This window comes from Myxine glutinosa, chromosome 14, assembly GCF_964187855.1.
Source record: "Myxine glutinosa chromosome 14, kmMyxGlut1.1, whole genome shotgun sequence".
In the NCBI taxonomy this organism is placed as follows: domain Eukaryota; kingdom Metazoa; phylum Chordata; class Myxini; order Myxiniformes; family Myxinidae; genus Myxine; species Myxine glutinosa.
This window is the reverse complement of record NC_136274.1, coordinates 51,054,019-51,076,005: the sequence shown is the minus strand read 5'-3', so window position 1 is coordinate 51,076,005 and position 21,987 is coordinate 51,054,019. Positions and strand designations below refer to the sequence as shown.

The window sequence follows — 21,987 nt, the reverse complement described above, 5'->3', positions numbered from 1 at the left end:
TCCAAGGTCACCGAGTCCAATCGGTGCAGCCATTTGTGCAGCACCCGGAAAAATAACGTAATGCGGGAGTCCAATCGAGAATGCTGGAGACCAAAGCGGAAATTGGAAAAACAATATAGCCTATTTTACTCCAGAGGATCCCAGGATTACCCACTCCAAATATCGTTCCGATCGGTTCAGTCGTTTTTGCGGTACCTTCGAATGGATGGACCGACAGACGGACAGACATTTGGTGAATTATAGTAAGATAAAGAGCTCAAATTGTTCATACACGAAGGGCTGAATCGCAGTGCATGCCAAATGCATCAGGTTGTATCCATTTTGATGAATAATTTTGAATCAAGAATGGAGGAAAAATGAGACTGAAGAGGCTGTGCAAGATGGTTCCACAGGTGGGGAAAAAAAAGATACCACCGACCCATCTGCGATGGTAACGTGATAGGCCCATAGACTCAGCTTCATTGCAGGAGATTCCAATGATCTTGAAAGCCTTGGTTTTTCCTTGGCGTCAAGCTGAGCAATATGTGAGGCAGGGGAGCCAGCCCAGAGGGGAGAGCAGTACTCCCAACCTGTGGATGAAAGCCTTGTGGGTGGATAGTTCAGGTGTGCCAAGGAAGGAATTTGTATGACGGAGGATGCCCAGTCGGCATCCGGTTTGGTGGCAAACTTTGAAATGTGGTTTGCCCAAGAAAGATCTTGGCTTAGAGACCCAAGACTTTGAATGAGCGAACTTGAAGAGGTTTGTTCAGAAGGTAGATGGGGTGAGGGTGTGGCGGATGCTCCTTTTTAGAGAGTGAGAGAATGCAAGATTTGTCAGAACTGAAAGACATATTCCGAGTTTTTGGTAATGAAATTCCATGCAGATTCAAATCCAGGAACTTATCTTGAAGTGCCCTCTGGCCATTAATTTAAACGAACTCTAATGTTAACCCTTTGAAGTTTATAAAAACCCAACAGACCATCTACCATACATTGTCTTTGCATGAGAACTCAGTTCCTTGTGCAGTTTACCACAACTGATCCACAGTTTAGTCCTTGTTCTCTTTCTGGATAGATGTTTCTCGCTGAACCAGAGACGTACACTTCAGTGGATATTATACGTCTTCTTACGCCAGCGGATCTCTTGCCGGTGCATCTGGAGTTATCAAAAGCTCTCGGTTTGCTCGAAACCGATGTGGAACTGGACGGCTTTTGTCCCGTCACTTACAGAGATGGGAAAGAAAGGTAAGTGGTGTTGCTCTCATAAAGGGAGAACCTTTGCTTTCTATTTTTAAAGATGGATTTTACATTTCACACATGTCTTGTTTTCCACAGGACAGAATCTCCGGTTCCTGGAAACATCAACCATGCTGTCAAATACAGAAACAAGGTCGTCTATGTGTGTCATTCTGAAGGAGCAATGGACACATTTTAAAAGTGGACTAAACCCCCAACAAGTCTTGCATAATGTTTTGTGTAAATCGACATTTATTTTCATTACTTTTTTGTTACACGTGATAAGAACAACCTTCTTTGCAGATTACCAGAGGTATACTCCAGTGTAACTCTTCCCAAAAAGCTTCCACCCAAGAAAGAACCCTTGGTCTTAACAGCTCTGCCAGTTTTGGGCTATTTGGAGCAGGTGAGCACTTGCACTGCAAAGGGACAACCCAAACAAATATGTGAACCCCATGCCCAATCACCATGTAAGCTGTTGCAATTTGTATTCAGAGTGTGGGGAAAGCTCTCACTCGAGCTTTGACCTTGGTGGGCACGGTGAAGCCCAAACTGCCACTTGTGAGCATCAAACTATCTGCGTTGCTCTACACGGCTTGCACTTTGAAAGGTACGGACATTGGATGTGTTCCGCAGGTGGGATCATGTCCTGGAGCACCATGTGGGAGGGTTTGCCATGTTTGTATTTCCACTTGAGGTGCTAACCACAAACAACTGCATTCTCAGGTTACGCAACTACCAAAATAAAACTTGGAATTCCAAAAATGGAATTACTCCTGTTCCGTTGCCATTGCAGTGAACTGTAGTAGTCTTTGGAATGTCAATGTAGTCGACTTTTTTTTTGGAATTTTAAGATAAAATGTGGAATCTTTCACAATTCACATGAGCATGCAATATATTTGGCTTCATCGCTTCCAGTGGGGTGGCAAGATGGCATGGAGGTACGCACACTCACCTCCAAGCTATTTAGCCTGGGTTTGAATCCCAACCCAGTCATCCCGGTGTTGCAGAGGCAGGGTGATTTTTCAATGTGCCTTGCCTTGGATGGACGTTAAAACAGGCGTCCTATGTTCCAACATTAGTTGGACTTTAAAAAAAAGAAGAAAAAAAAAACCAAGGTGTCTTTCATGAAGAATATGAGCTGTCACCAACACCCTGAAAAAAAATCCAAATTCCTGCCCTGACTTCCTGTGTTGGAGTAGCGACCCATCCAAGATTGTAACCGTTCGATATACTTGCTCTGATGTCACGTGCTGAGAAGTACCACGATGATTCGTAGTTGTTGAATATTTTATTCTTCTTTTTAAATTACAGCTTTTAATGCCCAGAGTGAACACTTCGTGAGAGAAATATGCAGCTGAACTTAAAAAGATGGAGTACACGGAATTGATTGTGTGTCTAGGATTGAAAGTCACTCATCACAAAGAGCCATGGGAGCAACCTCATGACGTGCACCAGAAAATGGAACAACTATTGGCAAAGAAAAGGAACGCACCAGTGTTTACAGGAAATGTTAATTTATAATTCTATTAAGTGTGCCCCATACACGCGCTCGGCATGTTTAAAGATGTTCACATTTGTGCTCCTGCTACTGAATTAGAATGAAACCAGATTATATTTTACATTGAACTTGAAAATACAAAATATCAACTTCTGCAGAAGGACGGATTATTCAAGGATACAACAACATGCATTTTAAGGCCATTTTCTCTGCTAGAGCGGGGGTTAGCCTTGCGGTCCCCATGACAATCTTCTCCATTTTGCCCTATTTTCTGCATCTCTCCTTGTTAAACCCCCTTGCCCGCATTTCTTCTTCCACCATCTTTAGCCAAGTCTTTCTCCGTCTTCCCCGTCCTCTACTTCCTTCTACATTCATTTCCATCACTCTTCTCAACCAGTCACTTTCATCCTTCCTCAACACATGACCAAACCATCTCAATCTGTTCCTCTTCACAGCATCAATCGCAGGCAATATTATTGGTTATCTGTAATCATTGGTTATCTATCAACAAGGATAATCATTGGTTATCTGTTGCAGTGAAAGATTACTATATATATATATATGTAATGCCTGTGTATGTATGACTGACAGACCCTCTCATGGCACAATGGTCTCTTTTTGGAGGGTAGAAGGAAGCTTGGTACTTTGAAGAGTTGTTTCAAATTTGTAAAAATCAGTTCGGAAATTGCTTGGAATTGTAGTTAGTAGTTTTAATACCTTCATTCTGATTGTTTGTTTAAAAATTCAATTTTATTTTTAACATAACAAAGAACCTTCCCCCACAACCCCACCCCCTTTCCAGATCCCCCAATCCACGACCCCCTCGGTGAGTTGGGGGGGGGGGGGGGGGGAGGGGAAGAGAGTAAGCTGGGGGAATGAGAGTCAGGAATTGAGTAAGGTGAGAAGGGCGTGAGGGAGCGGTGGAGGTAATGGGGAGGAAGAAGGCAGGAATGGAAGGGGATGGAGAAAGGGCGTAAGAGTGAGCGGTTGAGGTAATACAGGGAGAAGGGTGGGGTGGTAAGGAGGGGAGAGAGTGAGAGATCGAGGAATGGGAGGGGGGAGAGGGAGTGTTGAAAAGGGAGTGCAGTAGAGGATGGGGGGGCGGTGGGGGGAGGAGAAGAGGGAACGGAGGGTGGGGGAGTAAGGGGTGAGGAATTAAGGTAGTAATGGGGATAGTAAAGGATGGAGTAAGGTGGGCCATGGGAGGGGAGGGAAGGGGGAGTTCGGGAGTAAGGCGGAGGGATTAAGGGAAAAGGGAGGGACGAGGCAAGGAGTAATGGGGTTGGGAGGTATGGAGGAAGTAGGTGGAGGGGGAATTGAGAGTGTAAGAGGCATGAGGAGTAAGTGAGTAAGGGGAAGGAGTGAGGGGGCTAGGGGCAGCGATGAAGGGAAGTGGAGGTAGTGAATAATGGGAGAGGGAGATGGGCAGGAGGTAAGAGGGCGTAATGGGCGAGGAAAAGAGCGAGGGATTTAGGTAGCAAGTGTAGTGGGAAGAAGAGGGGGAGGAAGTAAGGGTGTAAAGGAGGGGACAGAGGGAGTGAGGGGTAAAGGAGGAATGGATGAGGAGAGTAAGGTTGGGCAAAGGTGGTTGAGGTAGGAGGAGTGAGGGGGGAAAAGGGGGAGAATGTGTGTTAGGGGGAGGGGGAAAGGGAGGGAGTGGAAAGGTGAACATGGGAGAGGTGGTGGAGGATGAGGGGAGTTGGTGGTGGAGGAGCAGGTTTAGGGGAAGGCAAAAGGTAGCAGGCAAGATTTATCTTTTAAGAAGACCTGAACTTCATCTTCACCTTCAAGGGAAGGGAAGGGAAGGGAAGGGAGAGCAGGTGTAAGGAAGTTGCTAAATTCAGCAAGAGTCTATTAGATGTGAAAACCAATTTTATTGCAGAAATTAGCCAAAGTTTAGGAGGAAGAAAAAAAACCAATTATTATTTAAAAAAAATAAATGCAGTGATGGTTCTTTTATTTGTTGAAGCTTGGGAGGAAGTGTCGCTTTTTTACAAAGCTCTTCTTCTCCCTGATGTTGGACCTGTGGAAAAAGACAAGTGATTAAAGTGTTAAAAAGCAAAGCTCCTTTCATGAATATCTCTTGTTAAATGGTGTTTTCACACTGACTAGCAAATACCACCCATCACCTAGCGACGGGAATATTAAGCTAGGAGGTGCAGGTGGGAAAATGGGAGGGGGGGGGGGGGGGGGGAGAAGAGACACACACAGAGAGAGAGAGACAGAGACAGAGACAGAGACAGAGACAGAGAGAGAGAGAGAGAGAGAGAGAGAGAGAGACACACACACAGACAGAGTTAGGAAGTTGGCGTTTGCAGTTTAGCTACATGGCCATACACGAACATTCCTTCCTTTTGATATTTTCATGCCTCTGACCCCAGAGGTGGCTGGAGGCATTATGTTTTCAGGTTGTCCGTCCGTCCGTATGGGCTAAACCTCGTTTTTCTCAGCAACTTCCCCCATCCAAAACCTTGATCTTTTCTACCCCCGTTAATTCACCCCAGATCCACTTTTTTGAAATTCCGACTTCTTTCCTGGAAGTCCGAGCAGTGTCCATGTGCTTTATACCTCTCCCAACCCCCCCTCCCCTCACCTTCCCACACCGCCTCACCCCAAAGCCCTCTCCCTCCCACAGATCTCCTGATGTCCCTGTTCTCAAATGTTGAACTTGTGTGCTTCCCTCTCCCCATCTTGTCTCCCGCTCCCTTTATCTTAAGTTTTGTGTCAGTTTGTCTTTTTGTGATTAATGTTAGCTCCTACACGAGCCTCGATCTTGTATACAAAAAAAGAAACCACATGTCCAATTGAGACAAAACTTTCAGGGTAGGAGTGACACCCATGCAGAATGTTTTTATGATAATTGTGATGTCATAGGTCACGTGGTATGGCAGCCATCCTGGATTAAATGAAAATAATTTAATAATGATTTCTTGGAAATCGCTGAATGGAAAAATTTGAAACTTGGCAGATTGTCAAGTACTCCCAATGGGGAACAAAACATGATAATGATGACATCATAGTTGAAGTGGTCTACCAGCCAAAAATGTTTTAATCGAATTCCTTATTGTAAAAATCTGAAATTGCATGCATACGATCTATGACCCATTTGTATTGAAATATTAAATTTATGACATCATAGGTCACATGGTTTGGCAGCCATATTGGATTAAACTTAAAATGTAAAAAAGCATCTTCTCCTATACCACCAAATCGATTGACTCAAAACTGTGTGTCATTGATGAGCCATGGTGATTAAAAGATGATCACAAAATCATCATTGGTCACATGGTGTGGCAGCCATATTGGATTGAAGGAAAATATTAAATAATTACATCTCTGAAACTGCTTACCCTATTGATGCGAATTTTTACAAATATCATCTAACACCACTGTTGCATATAGTTTGAAAATGATGTCATAGGTCACGTGGTTTGGCAGCCATATTGGATAGAAACACAAACCTTATTCGATCAACACGAAACTTCACAAACGTGATCCCCTACCCATACATATGCAGAGTGTACATTTTTTTTAAGGTCATATGTCACGTGGTGTGGCAGCCATATTAGCTTGAAAGCCCATCCCTTCTCTGAAGCCGCTTCACCGATCGATGTGAAACCTGTCCTGTCTGATGAAAATGTGATACTTGAAAACAGCTGAAGGGATTTAAATCAAACTTGTTTATTTTTAGGACAGTGAACGAGGGCATCTACCTGTTGTGGGACTATGTGGAGGCATATTGGCGACAGTCGCATTGCTCTAGTTTTCTTTATGCGTCACAAACCTTCCTGGGAGTTCCCTGAATCCACTGTCATTGGTTTCATGTTAATCTGTTCTCAAGTTATAGCACAACAAACAGACAAACACAGCTCTTTTTATAATATAGATGGATTTTAATCTGCGTTTTATAGAGTTGCCTCTTGTGATGGGACGCCAATATCAATTCTGCTTAGGTTGTTCCTATTCAAATCAGACTGATGCAACAAATTGAAAAAGTAACAATTGTGATTATTCCCCTTACCTCTGCGCCTGGTGACCCTCAGCCCAGTAGAGGGGCTGGAGGAAACGGGCAAACAAATTGGGCGACGAACCTGCACCGCACCTCCACCTCTTTCTGTCCTTCCACCTCGTGCAACCCTAATACCTCTCGCACTTCTGGCTGCTCGTCCCCGTGGTCCTCTGCTGCTTGATGCTGTGGGGTTGGAAGAGGTTTTGCTCAGATATTAGAAACCAAAAGCTTTTTTCTTTGCACCAGAACACAAATTTCATAAAAACTATTTTCTCCCAGATCAGTTTACCTATTGGTGTGTCCTGGCTAGTTGAAGGAACAGGTGCATCATCCTGCATCCCTTCTCCTTCTCCCTCATCTACTCCTTCAAGAGTTTCCATGTCCATCTGTCCCTGGCCAGAACTGATAACATATCACAAGCACAGAGTCAATTTCAGGTTTCCAGTTCACATATGACATATGTAAAGCACAAAATCAACAATGCACCTGTCAGGATCTGCTTCCAGGTCATGGGTTGAACTTGTGTCTGGGGCAGTTGCTCCTGTTGCCACGGGTACAGATTGTGATGGATTCTCCGTTTGTTCCACTAGTCCTTCAAACACACAGGCTGTAGAAGGGGAAGGTAAGCGTATCAAAGTTATGCTTCAGCTCTTACATCAGCAAGCTTGTGCATTTGGAGTTTGATGAGAGAATGATCACCTGGTGCTGTCGGCTGCAGCGGAGTGGTTGGTACACTCCGTCCACCATCATCCTCAGAGGCTGGCTGCAGACATATTGGTGTCTCATACATTCCCAAGCCTGTAGACAAACAACGGCAGGAAATAATTCCTTTGTTAAAGTACAGTCTGGTATTATTAACTTCACACAAACAAACCGTAATTTCAAAGTCTGATCAGTTGAACAAATCGTGCCCAAACCTCCTTGTGATGCAAGCTGGCGTAAATCGGATTGGCCACTCGTGGAGGCCGAGAGCTCCTCTGGTGGTCCAAACTGAAACCGAGGCATGCGTGCTACCTGTGGAGAGCTTGAGGGAGAGAGAGAGAGATAGAGAGAGAGGGAGAGCGAGAGATGCCAATTAGAATGGAAACTGTAAAAAGTTTGAGGTGATATGTGAGAGCATAAAGAAAGAAGTGAAAGACTTGCTTTATAGCCTGAGCAAAATCATCAGTCCGGTGCGGCACCGGAAGAGTTGGAGTGCTGGGAACCATACTATCATCGTCTTCGAATAAAAAGGAAGCCTGTGATACAAAAAGACATGACGACAAGATGTTTAAAGCAACGACTTATTAGCGCATGATAAATCTCCCTCTATAATACCTCAGTGCAGTGCTTTGTCAAGTGCAACCGTTCCTAGAACTCCTTACCGCTGTGCCAATGCCTGGAGTGACGGGCCCACCACGTCCTCCCATGGATGGTCTGCGGAATGAACCTCGCTGGTGGAAAAAAGACGAGAAGAAAATTAATAATCGAGGTGAAAAGGGGAAGGATTCTCCGAAGTTCATGAAGACAGATAGCGTACCTGCACGTGCGGTGCTGGGTGTTCTGTGGCAGGGGGATATATGGTGAGCCTTGGTGGCAAAATAGGTGAAGGGCGACGATGGGACGGGGGGTATCCTACGTGCCTTTCTCCTCTGGAATACCCTGAGTTGTGTCCATCTTCCACCTCCTACAAATTAAACAAGAGCAAGATTTGCTTTGAAATACATGTCCCCTACCGGTGCCAATGATTGATTTTTTTGTTGAGACAAATAAGGAAAGATTGTGTGAATAAGGAAAAGCAAAAATGTAGCTTTTATAGGGCTGACCTCATTGGTCCAAATCATACTGTTGTAACAAAAACAGGGGGTTTGAAAGCTATCCAGGTGTTTGTTGGTCCAACTACATGATGCTTTAGCAAAATTCTAATCCTCACAGGACTGCATTTGTACCTCCGAGTCTTCATACCCCACTGACTGCGCAGCCTGGGCTTCTCCAGGTACGTCTGGGAATGTGTGGGAGGGAATGGGGAAAGATCACAACTGAGTATATAATCATGTGATGACATTTCAGTGGAAGAAGATCAAATTCAACTCTTCAAACAACTCCATGAAATAAAGTTGCCTCTTCACACAACTTCGCCTGCTCTCTGTTCGTTATACCACTTCACAAGTGCAAGAGGCTGCTCACCAATGGTAGAATCATCCTCAGGTCTTGATCTTCTTGCTTCACCAGGTAAATCACATTCTCCCTCAACTTGTTCCACCTCCTCTTCCTCCTCCTCCTCCTCCTCAGCTTCGTCCTCTTCCTCTTCATCATCCTCATCATCTTCATCATCATCTTCATCGTCATCTCCAACTGCCTGCAGAAACATAAAAATAGGAGATTGTCGATGATAATTTAATCACAGAAGAAGCAGAGCAAAATAGGCAGGAAGTGTGTGTACGCTGATGTCAGAACCTCAATTTGATCTTGTGAATCTTCATCCATGACCTCATCTTCCTCTTCCTCTTCTTGTTCATCATCCTGGTCTGCGATGTCAACATCTCGTCCCTCCCCATCATCATCATCATCATCATCATCATCATCGAACTGCAGACATACACCCTGAAAACCTTAAAACATTACCAATGGACCACGGACAAGCCCACAACAACCACTCCCTCCCAATTCAGCACCAAACTATTCCGGCTGAGAGTAAAGAGTGCAGAATACCCTGAGGTGAGAAGGTGAATGTCAGTATGAAATATATTTTGTGCCATGGCTAATAATCCCGTCTGCAGCAGGGGTCAATAAACCACTTGCACTGTGGCAGCTGTACATGCCAAAAATCGCAAGTCTTCTCCTGGGAGGGGATTTTTTTTTAGGCCTCCGCGATGGTCGCCTTTTCACTCTTTCGAGGCTTTACGTTTTCAGATTGTCCCCTTCTGTGCGTCTGTCTCCGATAGGTTTTCATTACCCCAATAACTTGAGAATGGCTGAAGAGATCGAAGTCAAACTTGGTGCAGGTATGCATCATGACGTAAAGATGCACTGATTCGATTTTGGGGTCACGAGGTCAAAGGTCAAGTTCGGTAAAGATCATGTTACCACGATAACTTGTGAACCAGTGATGGGATTTTGACGAAACCTGGTACAAGTATGTATAATGATGCAAAGATGAACTGATTAGATTATGGTGTCCTGAGGTCAAAGGTCCCATCAAGTAAAAATTATATTACCAAAAATCACCAAGGGCAATAATAACCAAAACAAAGGAATTTATCACGATTATATGAAGCAAGGTACATGGCAGTACTGTATGCGCTGTGTGTCTCAGACTCTTAGTTTATCACCTGCACAGCAGCAGTGCCACTGATTCACAATTACATGTGCAAAGTCGAGACCGCTGTAAAGTTGTTTTCTTTATGTTGAAGGCTCCAGTCACGGACTATATAGTCCTCAGAGGCCAAGCCTGAAATAAATTAACTGTATTGATAAATGTGAGGAAAGAGAAATAAAAGAATGTAAAGGTGAGGAGTGAAAATGAGCAAGAAAAGTGAATGATGGAAAGTGTATGATGTTTGTTTGCAAGAGAGGTTGAAGCTAGCCCGGTAGCTCTAGTTTGAGTGAGACAGAAAGTAAAACCAATCAGCTTACTTCCAATAATCAGCAAGGTCATGGAATCAATCATCACAGTTGACAAAATCATTCCTTTTCTCCAACAGTCTCATCTTGTCACCAATTTGGATTCAGACCAGGTCACTCTACCTTGGACATGCTGCTTCTATTCTACCAACAATGGATGGGGCCCTCAATATCAGACCTGAGATCAGGGCCATCTCTTTGGACATATCTCGAGTCTTCAATACAGTCTGGCATCCCATCGTCCTCTCCAAATTGTCTGCCGATGGAATCCAAGGCCAATTCCACGATTGGATTACCGACTTCCTCCACCCTCGTAGCCAACATGTGGCTCGTACTTTCTCCTCAGACCTTGACAAAATCACAATCTGGTCAAACACTTGGAACAGGTCTTTCAATCCTGAGAAATCCCACACATTCACTCTCTCCTGGCAAAAGGACCGTTGCACAAACCCTCTCATTTACTTTCTCATCAAAGAGGTTCAGCCACTCAAACTCTTGGCTTTCACTCTCAGCCACAATCTCTCTTGGACAATCCACATTTAAAAGTTGGCCTCCAAATCCAGACCCCGTCTAGGCATCCTCTGTCGTGCAAAGTCCTTCCTTGGCACACCTGAGGTCCTATCCACCCACAAGGCTTTCATCCGCAGCTTGATTGAGTACTGCTCTCTCCTGACTAACATCTTGTTCAGCTTGGCGCTCTGGAAACCAAGGATTTCAATATCATTGGAATCCCTCGCAATGAAAGTGAATCTTTGGAACCATCAGCAACAGGTTTGTGGTCTCTTTGTCTTCTTCCTCCTCATTTCTGGTCTTGCACCCTCTGCCCTCTCTCCATGCTTTGTCCCCCTCCCCTCCCCAGGTATCTGTGCAACCCCATCTTAGTGAGACTGTCCAAATCGAGAGCCTCTGCTCAACTCCACTCATTTATTCCTCTTTTTTCCCCACCTGTGGAACTGCCTTCCAAACTCTTTAGTCTCATTCTTCCCTCCAAGTCTTCAAGACAGCTGTTCACCAACATCTCAAGTCACCCCTCCTCCCCCCATCCAAAACCATGATCTTTTCTACACCCGATAAATAATCCCCCCACCCCTCTCAAAATTTTGCGTATCTATATTGTCCACCCATTGCATTCAACCCTACCCCTCATTATTACCTGCATCCTTTGTTTGTCCGTCTCATTCTACTTTCTCACTCCGCCCTGCTGTTGGCATTCCCCCTTTGTTATATTGCGTCCTGATCTGTTATGTGTCCTAGCTCTTCCACAACTCTAGACCATGTAAATATATAGTTGAAAGTAAATGGACACGGCCTTGTGTGTCAAAAGACTATGATGATAAGTAAGAAACACAGTAGATTTTATTTATATCTCAGATACTGTCTAACGTACCTGCCCATCACGATCCTCATTTTCGCTGTCAATGACAATGACATCTGTAAGAACAGACTGGAAACTAGGGTTGACCTCATCTGCCTCAAATTCCCTATTACTCTCTTCTGTACCATCATCTGCTTCCCGCTCTCCATCACCTTCCAAGACAACGGTGTGGGGACGTCCTGACACCTCCTGTTGGGCACTTGATGGTGACATTCCGGTGTCCACTGTGGTGTCGCTTGATCCAGCTCTTAACACGTCCTCCTGAAATATAAAGTGCAAACAAAGTGGCAGTAATCACAAATGAGAGTAACAGGAAGTAGTGAAGAAAGTGAACTGATACGAAGAGGAGAATACCTGCGATCTGGGTCTTTTTGCTTGCTGGGAATCAGGTTCTGTGGTAGTGCTGCTAGTTCCAGGCTCTGCCTCTTCACGAGGCCGCTTCCCCGCCCCTGGTGGATGATATATGATGTCAATGGATAATGGTGCGGGGAAGGATAAAAAAAACACAAAAAAAACCATCATGAGTGGAAGAAATCAAGTGGAATTAAAGGATTAAATAAGCCGGCAAGGAAAATTAAAAAAAATGAAACCAACAACATAACTGAATTAAAAATAAATCCAAAAGATAAATCAATTTAAATAAAAATAAACAAACAAATCTGACAACTTACCAAAAACAACACCAGAAGATCCTGGACGTTCCACATCTGTTCCGCTAACCACGACTGCTGAGCCACTGTCACTCCCTGGAAGCAGTTGCATGTTGGACAAACCAGGCTGGACACTGGGGTCCAGTCCTGCGGCTTCAGTCGGTGGAAGCAAGGGGGGAGTTTGCTGAGTTGGCTGCACGAAAACCTTAACGAGAGTCGGAAGCTGCAGTGACAAAGTTGGGCCAGGTACAGATGAAGCTGCAGATGATGAAGAGGATGATGTTGCCGCCGGTGACGGCGGAGGAGGAGGCAGGGTAGTTGACACACTGGGGCTCGGGCTTGGACCACCCGATGAAGAGGGGCTTGGGGACGGAGCTGGCGCGGCCGAGATGGGAGGGGTCACAACCGGGCTGGTGGAGCGAACAACACCGCTGGCACTTCGAAGTACAGGGGATTGGTCGGGAGGAGGTTGGTCCGGTTGAAAGGCTGGATAAGGTTAATGGGGAGTGGAATGAAAGAAGTGAATATGAATGAATGAATGATCGTTTTAAGGCCATTTTTCCCCGCTAGAGTGGGGGTTGGCCTTGCGGGCCCCATGACCTCATGGTTCCCTGTTTGAGGCAATGTTTTTATGGCCGGATGCCCTTCCTGACGCCAACCCTTAGTCGTCTCTTACGATGCGCAGGGATGCAGGGATACAGTGTACCTATTCTAAACCGGGGTACACACCGGGATCATTCCCCCAGCAAGCTGGTACTCAATTTGCCGACCTCGGAAGGATGACAGGCTGAGTCAACCGCCCTGGTGTTAATTCAGCGATCGACCGGGATTCGAACTCAGGATCCTAGGATCCCAAGCCAGCGCCCTAACCGCTAAGCCAACACCAGGCTTGGAATGAAAGAAGTGAAGAGTACAAAACAGTAAGAGGAAAACAAAATGTTCTCTTTTCTCCAACTCATAAGACTCAATCCACTTTTCCTTTCTCCTCAATTTTTATTTCACATCTCACCCTCAGGGCTCTCCATTGGCATTACAGTAGCAGTGGGCGTGCCAGTTGAAGTTCCAGGAGTGATCATTGGACGAATGCTAGCCCTGGGTGTGGCCTTTCCCCCAGTCCCTGGTCCCACGGTTGGCTTGATATTCATCATCGGAGGGTCTGCAGATGTGCTGATGAACATGGAGGAATTTTTTTGTTAAACATGCTAATAATTTAAGGTTAATGTGAGAAATAATATCAATGGTTTATGAGGCAATCAATTAACAGACGAACAAAACAACTCACCCAGCCCTCTCCCCTGCTGAAGTTGGTTTGATTGCCCTTTGCTGGTCAGTTGTGCGAGAAGTCTCGGTGGCCTAAAGGTAAAGCAAGCAAATGAGGGGACTGGAGGGGAGGAGGGGGACAGGAGTGTAGACGAAAAACAAAAAGGCTATTTCAGCCAAAATCATGCCCTACTGATCAATGATCAAGATTTTGTAGTTTATCCTGTTCTCGGCTCTCAACTGGCAACCCCGCCTCACACCTTGCTAAGCTTGACGCTGGAGAAGCCAAGGCCTTCAAAACAATTGTAATCTCCCAAGATGAAGCAGAGTCTCTTGGCCAACCTATAACATACAAGTTGGTGGTCTCTGTCTTCTACCATTCCCTTTCTGGTCTTGCACCCTCTGCAGTTTCCGTGATCTCTACTACCCCCGCCCCCTTCAGGGGCATACACAGTCTGACAATAACCCTCTTCTGGAGAAACTGCAAAAATACAGACCCACTGCTCACCTCCACTCACTCGTTCGTCCTTTTTCCCTCCTGTAGCCCAACTTTCTCATTCTCTTTCATCTCATTCCTCCCTCAAACTTCAAGATAACTGTTCACCAAAATCTCAGGTCATCCCCTATCCACAACCAATATAGTTTCCACCCTGATTATACTCTCCCCAAGCCCAACGCTTTCCAAGTTTCCAGTTTATGGCTGTATCCATCTCATCCACCCCTAGCCATCTTTCTTCTTCACATCAATTTCTCCAAGACTCCATCGATTTTGTCCCTCAACCCTGCTGTTTGTGTGTTCCCACTCACACTATTTCTGTTCCTTTTGTGACTTCCTGATCCATTCTATGTTCGAGCTCCTCCACAAGTCTACACATTCTACAAAAAACCCCAAAAAGAAAAAAGTCTAGACAGACACCTTGGATCCATCTGGTGAGCCCTCTCGGGCCTTAAGTGGGGGTGCAGAGCGGAGTTCGTGCTCGAGACGGAGGTTCTGAGACCGCAAATTGGCCACGCGGGCCTGCAAGTCCTCCAGCTGATGCTGCAGTGCATTTGCTCGATTGCGCTGCTCCTCCACTTCTTGGGACAGCTGGTCACGTGCAGCTGTGTCACACACATTAGCAAGATGACATTTAAATCAATAAATCAAAAAACACTCTGCACCCTGACAAATGATAGATCACAAAGAACTGACACAGGAGGCCATATGGGTCATCAACCCTGTGCTCCATAAACACTACATTAATCTATATAATAATGCACATGTCTGTCGTCAGTCTGTGTTTAACATTCCTTTTCACCCATTGATTGGACAGCTGGCCTGGCTCACCCACAATTGTCCCCTGAAAAATCAAAGCCGTCATGTTGGTGCTATGCATATCCAAAGACATTTTCGGAGCTGTCATATGCACAATCGCCATGCCCTCCCTATAAGTTTTCCTTTCAATGTATAACGGCAAAAGCGACTGTTAAGAGGATCATCAAATATAGAAAGGTTGGAGGTAATAGGCATCACCGACCGGTCTTATGAAGGCCACAGTAAGTTCAAGTATCATGCTTCGGTTTCTAGGCTTCAGGCCTCTGGTGTCAACTTATGGGTAAGTGCAATAGGAATCTATCCGAGCTACAGCGCCTTCAGTAAATATTCACACGCCTTGACTTTTTCACATTTTGTTGTGGTACAGCCTGAATTAAAATGGATAAAATGGAGATTTTTGTCATGAATCGACACATAATACCCCATCATAATGCCAGTGGATTTTTTTTTTTTAAAAGAAATTTTTACAAAATAATTAAAAATGAAAAGCTGAAACGTCTTGAGTCGACAAGTATTAAATATATGCATATGCATATATCTGCGGTTCTGCGTACCGTCACCCCAGGGCAATGACAACATATAGGTTCTCGAGTTAGTTATTTCATTATTAAACATGTGCTACCGTTTCCACTGTTCCCTCCTGTCAGCGGCGACCCTCCGGTTGTCTACCATGACATCTTAGCCACAAATAAATGTCTTTGTCCTGCTGTACTTTGTGAATAAAACCTGATTGAATGAATGTTCTATATACCTTTCCCCCCCCACCCCCATCCCCCTTTTGTAAATAATAAACCCCCCTTACACATGTTCTTACAATCTGCTTGTGATGTCTTATCCTCCATTGGTCTCACATAATCCGCACTAGCGTTAGCCAGGATGCTCTTCCCCACGAATTGACTCCACCACTTAGCCGGTGCATTTTCAACAGTACTGCTCGACTGTTCGTGCTTTTCTAAAACTTGCATTGTGGCCGAGTATTATAACCATGGTTTTCCAAAAACCTGGTGTCGTGGTCTTTGCCTTCTTATAATATGACACTTCAAAGGATACAAAGCCCAAGGCCTGCTGCCAGTGCATTGAACCCACATGTTAAAAACCCACTCACCAGACAGCTGTGTGATTTTCTGTTTGGCTGAAAGTAGCAATTTCTTTGCCTTTTCCTCCTTCTCTCCCAGCTGTTGGCGCAGTTGTTCTTCCGTGTCTGACCGTGCAAATACCTCTGCCCTGAGCTGCTCACCGGTCTGCCTCTCCGCAGCAAGCTCAACCTCCCTTGCAGCCAGGGACTGCAACATCACAACATGTAAAAACATGAGCTCATTTTATAAGTAGAACAGACTGGTTTGTACCAGCAGATTATTGTCCCTCCACAAAGGCGGCTATGATTGAACCAGATGGGTTTGTAACACAAAAAAAAAAAAGAAGAAAAAATAATAATTCTGTGACTTGCTCAGTTTTCAGTTGAAAATACTTGTACTGCTGACAAAGTGAACCCATCATCTCTGAGTTCCTAGTATGGAATTTTCATCACATCTAATGTGCATCAACTTGAGTAATGGTCATGTCACAAAAAATTCCTGCAATCAGCACACCTCTAACAAAAATGTTGGAAGATAAAACAACAAACCTGTTGGACGGCATCAAGATTGGTCTGCAGCTCTTGCAGCCGAACTCCTTCCTGTTGGCTTGTGGAATCGGAGGTCGTGGGTATAGGTGAATGGGTTTCAGAGGTCACGAGGTTGGCCTGGGAGGACACAGCTTGAGCGGTTCGGTCAGCAGCTGAAGCTTGGCTGGCAAGAAGCTGTACGTGAGAGGGCAGTGCACACAAGATGAGTATCCATCAACGTTAGAAAAACAAAATGGAAGAACAATGGCCAAAACAGGAAACTCAAACAAGTCAACCAACCTGATCGTATTGCAACTTCAGCTCTTCGTATTGTGATTTGTATCTTCGGCCAATCTTCTTCACCTGGTTTACCATACGGCCCTTTTCAGCAACTTCATGCTGCAAAGCTTCCCGCTCTGTACGACTTGCCTCAGCTGTTGTCTGTGCCACTGCCTGTGTTGCGGAAAGCCTGAACAAAAAAAGAAGGGGGAAGAGGACAGAGAGACACAGAATGAAGACCAAGAAGTCGAACAAATCAAGTGCGTCACTGAGGTCTAAAGAAAGTGCTGTGATGTAGATCATAAAGGTCTGTCCACAACGAATGTCCCACCGAGCATTCTCAGCCTTGAGTCTGGCAACATCCTCAACGAGCTGCTGCTGGCGCTGCCGGATGCTGTCGCGTTCACTTTGTAGGCGTTTCACCTCTTCCGCCTCTCCTGTTCGTACTGCCTGGTTTGCAATCTGCTGGGACAGGGCCATGGCCAGTGGTAGATGAAGACGATTATAAATGTTCAGGAGTTGCTTGTTCAAAGGCAGCAGGTAAGCACACATCATGCCGACTCTGAGGTAGGAACACGGAAAAATAAATGCAAGGAAGTGGTGCAAACCTGAACTCTGTTCTTCCATCGTTTTATCTCATCTTCAGCAGTCCTCTTCTCGGCCTGCATCTGCCCGTTTCTCTCACAGAGCTCCCGATTAGATTGTTGCAGAGGAGCCAACTCTCCTTCCAGACGTTCTGCCTGATGGAACGGAAAACACAGTCAAATGACGGGGCAACGGGCAGTGTATGAAAGTAGTTCCCAGGGCAAGCCACATCCTTACCCTGGCAGTTGTTTGCTTTAGCTTCTGGATGAGGCCTTCCCGTTCCTCCCGCAAAAGTCGGTTGGAATCTGTTACCACAGCCAGCGTCTCAAGTTTTCTCATTAAGTCCTCATGTTGGGCTGGGCTCTGCATCTCTCCCTGGTTCCCATAAAGACCAAGGTTTATTTTTTTGAGCCTTTTCAACACCAAACAGTGAGAAATGCTTTGATCTATTACCGAACACACAAAAGCCAATGGCAGAATACTTAACTGACTTATTGTTAAAAATTTCATGCAGTATTATCCATTTCAAAATAAGCTTTCAAACATTTAGCTTTGATGAAACGACTGATCACATGATTCATTCCTCGTATGCTCAAAGACTGAAAAAGAGAACAAAAATAAATAAATAAAAAAGACTCACATAACTTCCAAGGCCACATATTTGACAAAATGTCATCTTTAACCACCGATAAGTCCATTTTTTCAAACCATTTTTCATTTAGTCACCTGAGTCGTCTCTCGTTCGGTAGCAAGAGCCGTGCGAGTCACCACGAGCTCATTCTCTACCTGCTCCAATCTTTGCTGCACCCTCAGTGCCTCAGCCCTCGCAAGTTCCCCCCGTGCCTCCATAATATCTTTTTCTCTTCGCACAAACCTGAAGGAACATGTGTGAGTTAGAACCAGTTTGATATTTACTTTCATGCCTCCAAATTGGTGAACATTTGATTAAAAATAACCGTAACCGTACCGTAAAAACGGCTGAACCGATCGCAACGATATTTTGGGTGGGTAGTCCTGGGATCACCTGGAGTAAAATAGGCTATATTGCTTTTCCAATTTCAGCTTTGGCCTCCAGCATTTTCAGGTTTGGACTCCCGCATAACGTTATTTTCCCGGGTGCCGCACAAACGGCTGCACCAATCGCTGCACGGCTGCACCGATCAGACTCGGTGACCTCGGACAAAGACCTTTTATAAGGACATGGTTTGAATCCCTGCTTGAGTGAATGCCAACCCCCTCCCCGCCATCACGGCCGTCTCTCCAACTCACAATCCCACGAGATATGCGGAAAAGACGACCCAAAACCAATTATCTTCTTTTTGATTCGTATATAAACATCATTAAAAGTAAATAATGACCTCGGCCAAAGTTCAAAGACGTGGGTTTAATCTCTACATAAGAGAATTCCACATAGTTATTTGGGCGGTGTTTAAGCCAACAGATCGCTGTCTCCATCGATCTTGCCGAGGCCATAACACCTATTGGCTCAAAATCCTTTTAACTGTTGATTTGGTAGTTTTTACAATGAAGGAAACATTAACAATGTTGTTAAAAGTTTATTTTGTGATTAATTTGTGATTAGAGTTATGTTGTTTGGAATGAAAAAAGAGATATCGAGTTCAAGTAAATGACGACGTGCCGTGAGGGTTTCTACTCTCGAAACGTGAACTTCGCGGATCGCCATATGCAGATTCGCCACGGACCCATGATCGATGTTTCTATACGTGAATGTACCGTTTGTTTGCGAACGTACCCGTTTATTTGCGAACGGGTACGTTTTTCATGGAAGTCCTTCACGAACTTGCTGTCCATGTCTGACGTGCGACTGAGGGTGCTACAGGAATGTGGAATTTATTGGTTTCATGCTTTAGCATTCACCGTATCTGCATTGCGTGTTTGCTTCTGGCCTCCCACGCGTGCGGAGCACGGGTATCTCACTAGTCTTATTAATAATAATCTTTATTTTTCTTTACCATTCACCGCTGGCATGGCTGTACAAAGTAAGAGTTATATCACCCATTGAGAACAACTCCACAAAATTTGGTGGTTTAGATACCTGAGGATTTCGAGCAGCTGTTCTGGTGTCGTCGGGTCAGCTGCTGTGACTGACACGCGATCACTCTCCTGCAATGAGATGAGTTGAGCTCCGAGTGACTCAAGCTGAGTGTGCAGGAGGACATTCTGCGTCTCCAAATCATCAGCTCTTGCTGAAGCTCGTTGGTTCTCTTCCTACATGGGAAAACGATAGGATGAGTGGTCAAGACAGCAACATCAATGTCGTACCCAAATCAAAGATGAGACTAGAACGACACTCTTCAATGTCACGACGTCGACCGATATCTCTCCGCCCAAATTACATCATCATATATAGTTGTTCCAAGTTTGATTTAAATCCATCCAGCTGTTCTGAAGTTTTCACACTTTTACCTGGCATGACCTCTGACCTGTTGATGCCAGAATCCAATCAGTTTATCATTGCATCATATATAGGCCTACTTATACCACGTTTGTTCAAAATCCCATCACTTGTTCAGAAGATGGTGTGGCAACATAATTTTACTTAACATGACCTCATGACCATGACTTAACATTTCCTCTTCTCCAATGGCTTAATCTCTGATCATCAATTTGGTTTCAGACCTGGTCACTACTCTGGACATGCTGCTTCTGCTTTCTCAACAATGGATGGAGGTCCTCAATGCCAAACAGGAAATTAGAGCTGTCTCCCTTGACATATCACGTGCCTTCGATACGGTCTGGCACCCCGCTCTGCTCACCAAACTCTCCTCTTTTGGTATCCATGGAAATCTCCACGCATGGCTGGCGGACTTCCTCTCTAGTCGTAGTCAATGTGTGGCCCTGAATGGGTTTCTCTCATCTCCTCTTCCTGTTCAGGCTGGAGTTCCCCAAGGCAGTGTTCTGGGCCCTGTGCTTTTTCTGGTCTTCATCAATGATCTCTCTGACTCTCTTGAAAATCCCCTCTATCTCTTTGCTGATGACTCTACTCTCTGTCGCTCCATTCTTCATCCCTCAGATCGGCAGTCTGCAGCCTCCTCACTCTCTGCAGACCTGGACAAAATCACAGACTGGGCAAACAAGTGGAACATGTCTTTCAATCCTGACAAATCTCACACTCTTAAGATGTCTCTCCAAAAAGACCGACTGGACAACCCTCCCATCCTCTTTCTGAATAATCCTCTCCAAGAAGTTCTGTCATTCAAGCTTTTGGGTCTCACTATCTGCCATGATCTTTCCTGGGAAAACCACATTTCAAATCTGGCCTCCAAAGCCAGTCCACAGCTGGGCATCCTCCGTCGTGCGAAGTCCTTCCTTGGCACACCTGAGCTCCACACCACATACAAGGCTTTCATCCGCAGCTCAATGGAATACTGCTCTCCCCTCTGGGCTGGTACTCCTGCCTCACACCTAGCCCGCCTTCACGCTGTTGAAACCAAAGCATTCAGAATCATTGGAATCTCCCGCGATGAAGCTAACTCCAAGGGCCTCTCACTCACTCACCGCAGGCAGGTTGGTGGTCTTTCCGTCTTCTACCGACTCCTCTCTGGCCTTGGCCCCCCAGCTCTCTCTGGGCTCTGTCCCGCAAATATTCCTACAGGTCGCACAAGATCTGCCTGCAACCCTCTCATGGTTAAACTGCCAAAATCAAGACTCTCTGCTCACCTTCACTCCTTCATTCCTCTTTTCTCCCACCTCTGGAACAAACTCCCTCACTCTCTTCAATCCCACTCCTCCCTCCAGGTCTTTAAAACAGCTGTTCACCACCATCTCTTATCTTCCCCCATCCAAAACCTTGAGCTTTTCTACCCCAGCTAATTTCACCCCAATTCCACTTTTTTGAAATACCAACTTCTGTCCTGGAAGTCCTTGGTGTCCTTGTGTTTATACTTCTCCCACCCCCCCCCCCCCTTCCCACGCCTCCTCCCCCCAAGCCCTCTCCCTCCCACACATCTCCCTGCTCTCAAATGTTGTGTGCTCTCAAGTGTTTGTGTGCTTCCCCTTCTCTCCCCATCTTGTCTTCCGCTCCCTCTTTTTATATATTTTCTTTGTCTGGTTGATTTGTTTGTGAAGTAAATGTTAGCTCTTTCACAAGCCTCGATTCAGTATACAAAAAACAAAACAAAAAAAAAACCAAAAAAAAAAAAACAACCCATTATCTAATCAGTTCATTTTTACCTCATTATACATATCTGCACCAATTTTGACTAATATCCCTTCAGCCGCTCTTAAGTTATCGTGGTAATGAAGCAATTGTAACTTAACATGACCTCTGATCTTTGACCTCTTGACCCCAAAATCGAATCGGTTTATCTTTTCATCATCTATCTATAATTCCAGTAATCTCTGTGTGTGTGTGTGTATGTGTGTGTGTATGTCTGTGTGTCTGTGACCGCTGTTTCTCGACAACCACGGGTCCGATATACTTTAAACTTGCCAGGTATATTGCTGGGGACCCGAGGATGTGCCTTTTCAAGGTTTCATATTAATCGGAGAAGTAGTTACCGAGCTATGGCGATTTCTTTACCAAACTCCGCAAGCCGTTCGCTTTGGACCAAACCATTTCATGTAAATAG

General features: G+C 45.1%; 1 protein-coding gene across 4 annotated transcripts in view; it reads right to left on the bottom strand.

Annotated features, from left to right (window-relative positions):
- Window positions 1-4,570: 4,570 nt before the first annotated feature.
- The window catches only part of TPR (translocated promoter region, nuclear basket protein), a 56,975-nt gene continuing 39,558 nt past the window's right edge, over window positions 4,571-21,987 (bottom strand). Inside the window, exons 27-52 of one of the 4 annotated variants that reach the window (XM_068135808.2) lie at window positions 19,452-19,624; window positions 18,122-18,269; window positions 17,633-17,770; window positions 17,419-17,550; window positions 17,142-17,275; window positions 16,832-17,000; window positions 16,553-16,726; window positions 16,034-16,211; window positions 14,530-14,714; window positions 13,636-13,706; window positions 13,363-13,520; window positions 12,375-12,839; window positions 12,058-12,152; window positions 11,716-11,964; window positions 9,162-9,308; window positions 8,892-9,063; window positions 8,654-8,706; window positions 8,245-8,391; window positions 8,090-8,158; window positions 7,869-7,963; window positions 7,643-7,749; window positions 7,425-7,523; window positions 7,212-7,332; window positions 7,015-7,127; window positions 6,738-6,908; window positions 4,571-4,739 (exon numbers count right to left, since the gene is read on the bottom strand). In XM_068135808.2, the coding sequence (XP_067991909.2) occupies window positions 4,708-4,739; window positions 6,738-6,908; window positions 7,015-7,127; window positions 7,212-7,332; window positions 7,425-7,523; window positions 7,643-7,749; window positions 7,869-7,963; window positions 8,090-8,158; window positions 8,245-8,391; window positions 8,654-8,706; window positions 8,892-9,063; window positions 9,162-9,308; window positions 11,716-11,964; window positions 12,058-12,152; window positions 12,375-12,839; window positions 13,363-13,520; window positions 13,636-13,706; window positions 14,530-14,714; window positions 16,034-16,211; window positions 16,553-16,726; window positions 16,832-17,000; window positions 17,142-17,275; window positions 17,419-17,550; window positions 17,633-17,770; window positions 18,122-18,269; window positions 19,452-19,624 (3,795 nt within the window). In that variant the 3' untranslated portion in view covers window positions 4,571-4,707. The remainder of the gene's footprint in view (window positions 4,740-6,737; window positions 6,909-7,014; window positions 7,128-7,211; window positions 7,333-7,424; window positions 7,524-7,642; window positions 7,750-7,868; window positions 7,964-8,089; window positions 8,159-8,244; window positions 8,392-8,653; window positions 8,707-8,891; window positions 9,064-9,161; window positions 9,309-11,715; window positions 11,965-12,057; window positions 12,153-12,374; window positions 12,840-13,362; window positions 13,521-13,635; window positions 13,707-14,529; window positions 14,715-16,033; window positions 16,212-16,552; window positions 16,727-16,831; window positions 17,001-17,141; window positions 17,276-17,418; window positions 17,551-17,632; window positions 17,771-18,121; window positions 18,270-19,451; window positions 19,625-21,987) is intronic. The other 3 variants (XM_068135810.2, XM_068135809.2, XM_078768397.1) reach the window with 3 other exon arrangements.